General features: G+C 40.9%; 1 protein-coding gene across 2 annotated transcripts in view; it reads left to right on the forward strand.

Annotated features, from left to right (window-relative positions):
- HHIPL1 (HHIP like 1) overlaps positions 1-2894 on the forward strand; it is a 41376-nt gene extending 38482 nt beyond the window's left edge. For both annotated transcript variants that reach the window (XM_050954121.1, XM_050954119.1), the window contains exon 9: positions 307-2894. In XM_050954121.1, the coding sequence (XP_050810078.1) occupies positions 307-926 (620 nt within the window). In that variant the 3' untranslated portion in view covers positions 927-2894. The remainder of the gene's footprint in view (positions 1-306) is intronic.
- The last annotated feature ends 4926 nt before the right edge of the window (positions 2895-7820 follow it).

A 7820-nucleotide genomic window follows, 5' to 3' on the forward strand; every position in this document is an offset into this window, starting at 1 on the left:
TGTCCACGCATTAAAGTTCTGTCAGTAAACTGTGCATGGAAATTTGGTAATGTTTCCTTTTTTATCCTATTTATTGGCATTGAACAGTGCAGTCATTTCCAGCAGCCAGACATTCTTAAAAGCACTGGAAACTTTTAGCTGATGCAATGTTGGTTTAACTGCTCAACAGGATCAAGAAAGCAAACTCCATTAGAGAAGTTAAATACAGTGGAGCTATAAGTTAGCACTGTTTTTATGTAGTCATTTTAAACTATTGTACTAGCTTTATAGACTCATTATTGTTACCTCTGTTTTTCCCCCAATAAGAACTGATTGTGAAAACACCAACCCAACGGCCTAGATTAAGGACCACCACCAAAGCCCCAAGGAGGGGTCGGCCAACTTCTGAAACACCCCGTGCCACTACTCCAGACTGGGTGGAACAAATCTTGAACCTTCTAAGGAATCAAAATAGAGTGCAGGTGACCTCCAGAACACCAACAACCAAACCCCCGAAGTCCAGGAAAGGGGGGAAGAGTGGGGAAAGGAGAGGGCAGAGAAGGAAAAACAAACCTCCCAGCACTCTGTCTCCCCCACAGCTCGCGAATGGTGCAGTGCGACTGATGAACAGGCAAGCACAAGGAAGGGACCGGGGAAGAGTGGAGATTTACATCAACGGAGAGTGGGGCACTGTATGTGACGACTTGTGGAACTACAAGGCGGCAACTGTGGTGTGTCGCCAGGTAGGGTTCCCTTATGTTGTCAGGGCAACCAAGAGAGCGGAGTTTGGGGAAGGACGTTCGCTTCGGATTCTTCTTGATGATGTTGAGTGCACTGGGCAGGAGAAGAACCTGCTGGAATGCACACATGCAAACATTGGCAAAAACAACTGCTCCCACAAAGAAGATGCAGGAGTGATATGTAGCCATGAAGAGGTTATAAACTGAAAACTAATAACAACACATTGGGAGGGTAAAACTGGACTAAACTCATCTTTCTTTCCCCCCCCCCCTTTTAAACAGTGGATGTACTAAATACAGTATATTTATCCCTGAGGATGCTATATCTGATTTAAGTAATCTTGCAGTCTTGTCCCCATACATCCTATAATGTGTGTGCTGGGAGGAGAGAGAATGTACAGAACGTAATCGCTTGAGCATGTGTGTGATCGGGAATCAGGGTTTTCTATTTTCCAGGTGGAAACAGAAACATCCTCATGTTAGCAATTATGAAATAGAAAGATGCACCCCTTTGTCATCTCACATACAACTATAGCACAGCGTTCCCCCAGCCAGATCTGGCAGCTTTCTGCTGAAAAATATTCCCAAATGGCAGTGTTTTAAAGTTTTGTTTATCCAAACATTCATATTGCCTGCTTAACTCTTCTGGCACCTGTACAAAAAACTGAACATTGATCTTTGAGCATCTGCAAGTCTGTATGTTTTGCTGTGGGACATGGAGATAACTTAGTGTTGAATCTCCATGCTCTGGTTTAAAAAGGAAAATGAAGCCAGGGGCCTGATTCTCCTCTCTAGTTGAGCCTTGAGCCTTGTGTAGCCACATACCTCTGTGCAAAACAGGTGCAAAATGCTACCAAATCAGAAATGTAGCATTTTACACCCATTTTGCACAGGTGTAAATGACTACATAAGGGGCAAATCTATAGAGAACAATGCCTGTTACACATGTACTATCCTTAAAAGGACACCATTGATGTAAATGTATTGACTAAAGTGGGAATTACACCTGTTTACATGAGGAAGGAATCCTACCCAGAGTCACTGTAGTGCCTGGAAGAACTATGTGTTAAATTCTACAAATTGATTGAAATTTCAGAGAGTCTTGTCTCATCTCACTTGCACCAGAGTAACCTCATTGACTTCACTGGAATTACTCCCATTTACAACAGTGTAAGCAAGAGGCAAATCCAGCCCATAGTACATATGGTGGCTCTAATCCAGTTTAACTGCAGTTATGGATACACTTCAGTCCTGATTGTCCCCTGCATTGAGCCTTGTGTAGCCACATACCTCTGTGCAAAACAGGTGCAAAATGCTACCAAATCAGAAATGTAGCATTTTACACCCATTTTGCACAAGTGTAAATGACTACACAAGGGGCAAATCTATAGAAAACAAGGCCTGTTACACATGTACTATCCTTAAAAGGACACCATCAGCTTCAAAAAATCTCACACTTCTGTCTGAATTGGTTTTTTTTTTTTTTACAAGTAACACATAAGTAACCCTAACTGAATGAGTGGAGACACGTTGTTTCTCTCTCCCTCTCACACACACTTTTTAAAATAGTTTTTGTGTCCTCATTTTATGTATAGTAATTTTTACTTATATTCAGTGTCCATTTCCTATTTACTGTGTATCTTTCACACAGCAACATGGGAAAGTTAAAAAAAGGGAATAATATGTAGTACTTGTAAAGACAGCCAGCAGAATTCAAACGTAAGACTTAGAATCTGCAACTATTGACTAATTTTGTTGAAATAGCCCAGAATCCAAGCTGACCGTGTCCTTTCAAATCCAAAACACAACTCCAGAAGCTAAATAAATTTGTTTAAAATGATCATGCCTGAAATTTCTTGAAGACCCTATAAATAATACTGGATGGTAAAGAATGACATCAGTGTGTAAGCAGAGATGATAAAAGGAGTAGCACAGACTACAACTTTCTGTTCCATGTTAATCAAGTTAAAAGGGGAAAACAAAGAAACGTGCCTTTTGTGGAATGTTATTCTTGTTGCCGCAAAAAACTAAAAAAGTCGTCAAGGCTTTTTTCACGACTATCCAGTAACCAGGTGCAGCTGTCGAAAACTTGGGGATACTCAGGTTGGCTGTATCAGATTGTTTTGGGAACAATTAGAGAAGCTCTTGGGCCATATACAACAGTTTTTTGGGCAGGTTGGGGGAAAGATAAATTATTTCTCAACATTTGTTTAAAAAAATTCCCCTTCCCTTTTCTTTTTTATAATCCAATTTATAGCTGTTCAATTTTAAATGGAAATTTGAGGAGGTGTTCTGCTTAAAAACTGTGGGTAGGTTCTGGCCCACGTGAACTAAAGCTATCCCAGAATACTCCTGGATGATTTGAGTATCTTTGCCAAAGACAAGGTGAGGAGGAACCTCAACATGGGGAAGAGGGGCAGGTGATTGAGTACTCCTCAGATTAAAGTCTTAATTTATTTTACGCGTGCTTTCCGCCAGCTGGAGCCTTTGGCAGCAGAATGTAAGTAAATGCCACCTCATCATCGAGGACTGTCAAGTGTTGATCACCAGCATCTCCTAGTTGCTGCTGTTGCCACCTTGTGGCATTCATTCTCTGCTGGGAGAGGAGAATGTATAAATTAAGATGTTTTTATCCTCTATCTGGTAATGTAAATGTATCTCAAAACTAAGCTATTATATGTTCTTTTTAGCCGCTAAGGAGTCCTGGACCACCAAAAGAAAAAAAATAGTTTGAAAATGAGTTCTATTTCAGCTCTGTGAAATTTCAATTTTAGATTTTTAAGAAATATACAGAGCAGAATTCTGCAGTGAGAACCCTGCCTGCTTCCTATGTATCAGCTTGCTGGGTATAAACAGTAGCCCACACGTTTCTTACACTACTCAATACAAGCAGGTTTCTAGAAATTTTGGTGGTGCCTAGAACCTACCCCCCTGAACTCTGCCCCCTGAAAACTCTGGTTCCCCCCCAAACTCTGCCCCCCACCTGCCTAAGGCTCTGGGAGGGAGCTTGGGATACAAGAACTGTCTTTAATTAATATTAAGGCTCTGACTCAAACAAAGGAAATTGAGTATTAGCCCTGCAAGTGACACGCTGTTTTTAACATGTCAAAGAATGGAAGAAAACAAAGACACCAGGGTATGAGTCAGGGACAAAATTTCAGCCTTAATGGCACATTTCCTGGCATTAGCTGGATAGTCACACCCCAAATTAAAGTTATTTAAACTTTATTTTTGGGTGTGTTTGAGATTGAGGGGAAGAAGGGATCAAAGTAGTTCTGAAATGCTTTGTTCTCTGCACTGAACAGCCAGAGAGAGTGGTGTCTGAGGGACTGGGATGCCCTCTCAGAAAAGCTGGATTCCTAGATAGTCTCATGAGAATTTTTTTAAACCCAGCAGGTGCCAACCAGCCTGTATTTTATAAATAAAAAAGCCAGATTTTAAAATTAATTTTAGAAATTTTTGGATATATTTGAAAAAAACTTTACATCTTCACTTCTGATGTGAGCATTTTGCACAAATGAATGCAGGTGGGTTTGCCTACAAGCAAATGTTTTCCTGCATATGTTCTAAAGGACATGTACAAGATTAATAATGGAGAAGCAACTATATAATGCAAGAGTTCCAGTAATGGGGTCTGTTCATGGTGTGTGTACTTATAGTTGGGGAAAATGTTATTTGCTCTTATTCTAACCCAGATAATGTGCACTCTAGTACTATAGTGATGGGTACCATACGAATCTACACAGTAATAATAGTAAAATCCAGCAGATCAGCTGTTAAGAGAGTTGACCATCAGAACACCAAGATTTTTTTTTTATTGTGCTGTTGCATATTTTTATATAAGGTTAGCCTATTTTATTTTAAACCTGGGATTATATGCCCTGTCCCCAAAGTTATTTTATAAAGCATTGAACTGAGCTGGATGTATCCATGATAATGCTACACAGTGCTAGTGCCTTTTGCTTGCTGTGTATCACAATATAAATTGAATATGTTTAAACCTCTAGCACATTTTAAAATCATAGATAAGTGGGGCAGTTTTGCTTTGCCATCACACAGTAAGAAAGCACGAGATTACATGCTCTATATACTAGATTTTAAATTCCTTGGGGGCAGAGACCAGGCCTCTGTCTGTTGTAAACTGTATTTGCTCAATGATTACTCTATGGTGACACTAGACCATTGAACAGACAAGGAAGCACCAACGAGAAAGCAAAGACAAATTTTATATAGTGAGGTTTTGTTTTCAGTGACAGTAAAATCCATTTACCTCCCATTAGACAAATGCCTGAGTATTTTCATTGTTGATCCAAGCAATCATTTTCTGTCAGAGTAATGTCTGCATTACAGTGTCTAAAAATGTTCTAGCACACCATGACGCTATAGATATTCTATAAACTTTGTTATAAGTGATTTGAATATTCCCACAGGCAGAACAGATTATGGTCCTAATCCTGCAAGCAGTTACTACTGAGATCATCTATCATCCTCCCAACCCCCATGAACTATGTGTAAAGGAAAGCTAATGCTTGCACATATTATGGTAACTATATGCTGCAAAAGATCCTATAGTAGCAATGTGACATGCTATTGATGCCAGTATAAAATACTAATATACAAGTGTTTATTTCCATTGACTATGGCACTCTGCTCAAGCATGTTGCTTGCAGAGTCCCAGATCTTGCACTGAGTTCAGGGCTCTGCCTGTATAGTGCTCTGTACAGTTTTGAAGATTTAGATGGTAAACATTCAGGAGGGACTGTCTAAATTGTCAACTCCAGTGCTGAGCATGCTGATGATACTTAATGAATAGCCGCCATGTTCATTTGCATATTTGAGATGGATGCTGTTAAAAAAGAAAACAAAAATCCTCTTATTTGGAAACCTGATTTTATTGACAAATTCAGAACTGTCCCAAAGACCCACCCTTTTGCATCCCTCAAACTGGTCAAGTATGCGGTGCAGAGATAGCGAATTGTTTTCAAGTGCAAGCTGCTGTCTTTACTATGCCCGCTGCCTCCGCTCATCACTTACAAAACATGTCACTAGCTATCCTGGGACTGGAATAACAGACAACTATATACGAGAACCCCTCTCTAGCACCACTCTTAGCTTCACAGATCCACAAACACATCAAAACATCTGTTATCTACAGCCAGGCGCTCAGATACTGCATAGTGTGCAGGATATACATCTTAACACACTTAAAACTCCCTTCACCAAACAAGGACACCCCACCAGACATAGACTCAGACTTTAAGGTCAGAAGGGACCATTATGATCATCTAATCTGACCTCCTACACAATGCAGGCCATACAATCTCATCAATCCACTTTTATAACAAACCCCTAACCTATGTCTGAGTTATTGAAGTCCTCAAAGTGTGGTTTGAAGACCTCAAGCTGCAGAGAATCCACCAGCAAGTGACCCGTGCCCCATGCTGCAGAGGAAGGTGAAAAACCTCCAGGGCCTCTGCCAATCTGCCATGTAGATCGCATCATAGTACTGGCCATCCAAATACCTTGAGAGAACTTGTTTCAATACAGAAAAAAATACCCCTACGTCGGCACACCCTACTGGTCACCTCCTACTGCACACTGGAACCCATATGGGGATTTGTTAAACTGTTACAACCCATACTTGATGGGGACCACAGCCTGAAAGAATTCTTTTCCAAACCCCTCTTCTGGCCTTCAAACAGCCCCCCCAACATTCCCATGCTCATCATCAGAAGCAAGCTCCGCACAAACCAGGAGGCACCAACACAAACTGGCACCAGACCAACAGATGCAAAACCTGCAGACATATCTCCACTGCTACAATGATCGATACCCCCCACAACACATGGTGATTCACATGGGTCTTACATGTGGCTATCGCAACATGTGATGTAGCTCATTCAGTTCACTAAATGCCCCAATAACAACTATGTGGGTGAAACCAGGCAATTACTACCCTCTCAAATGAACTCACACAGGAAAATGATAAAAGAAAAAAAAAAACTATCACTTTTCACAAAACAATGACTCCATATCTGATCTATTAGTCCTTATCCTAAAGGAAAGCTGCACAACTCCTTCAAAATATGAGATTAAATCCATAACTTTGGTACACTCTAAAAATCATGATCTAAGGCAGTGGTTCTCTAACTTTTGTACTGGTGACCCCTTTCACATAGCAAGCCTCTGAGTGTGACCCCCCTTATAAATGAAAAACACTTTTTAATATATTTAACACCATTATAAATGCTGCAGGCAAAATGGGGTTTGGGGTGGAGGCTGACAGTTCGTGACCCCCCCATGTAATAACCTTGTGACCCCCTGAGGGGTCCCAAGCCCCCCAGTTTGAGAACCCCTGGTCTAAGGCGATGTCTACACTATCATGTCAGCAAAACATGTCATTCGGGGTGTGAAAAACACCCCGCGAGCAGCATAAGTTTCGCTGGCATATGTGGTAGCTGCACAGCGTTATGTCCTCAGGAGACCTTCTCCCCATAGCTACTGCCACTCATTGAGGTGTTTTTATTATGTCATCGCCAGGACAGCTCTCTCCCATCAGAATAAAGCAGCTTCATGAGGGATCTTACAGCGGTGCAGCTGCATCAGTACAGTTGTGCCACTATAAATTCACTAGTGTAGACATGGCCTTAATAAAGACACTAGATTTGTGGCTTGTTACAACAATCTCTAACCCATAAACATTCCTCTTTTTGTCCTGTGACTGTAGGGGTGTTAATTGACCACTTCCCCTTGAATGGTCCCTTAGAATAGGTGTTAACTACTTATGCTAAATCTGTTCCAACTAGTATTTAGCTATGACAGGCTGAGTACCTTTCTCAGATCTGAAGAAGAGTTCTATGTAGCTCAAAAGCTTGTCTTTCACCAATAGAAATAAAAGTCCAATAAAAGATATTGCGTCATCCACCTTGTCACTTTATTTTATCTAGCAAATTCTCCAAAGCTCCACTAGGTGGCAGTTTCATACTTCGGTGTTTACTGCTGTCACTGTGTTGTGTCTATTAGTCATGCAATATTCATAGCCAAGCAACAAGGCAGATGAGATTCAGTCCTATGCTGAAGAACTTCTATGATGCTCTGAGG

Source organism: Gopherus flavomarginatus, chromosome 5 (genome assembly GCF_025201925.1).
Source record: "Gopherus flavomarginatus isolate rGopFla2 chromosome 5, rGopFla2.mat.asm, whole genome shotgun sequence".
NCBI classification, from domain to species: Eukaryota; Metazoa; Chordata; order Testudines; family Testudinidae; genus Gopherus; species Gopherus flavomarginatus.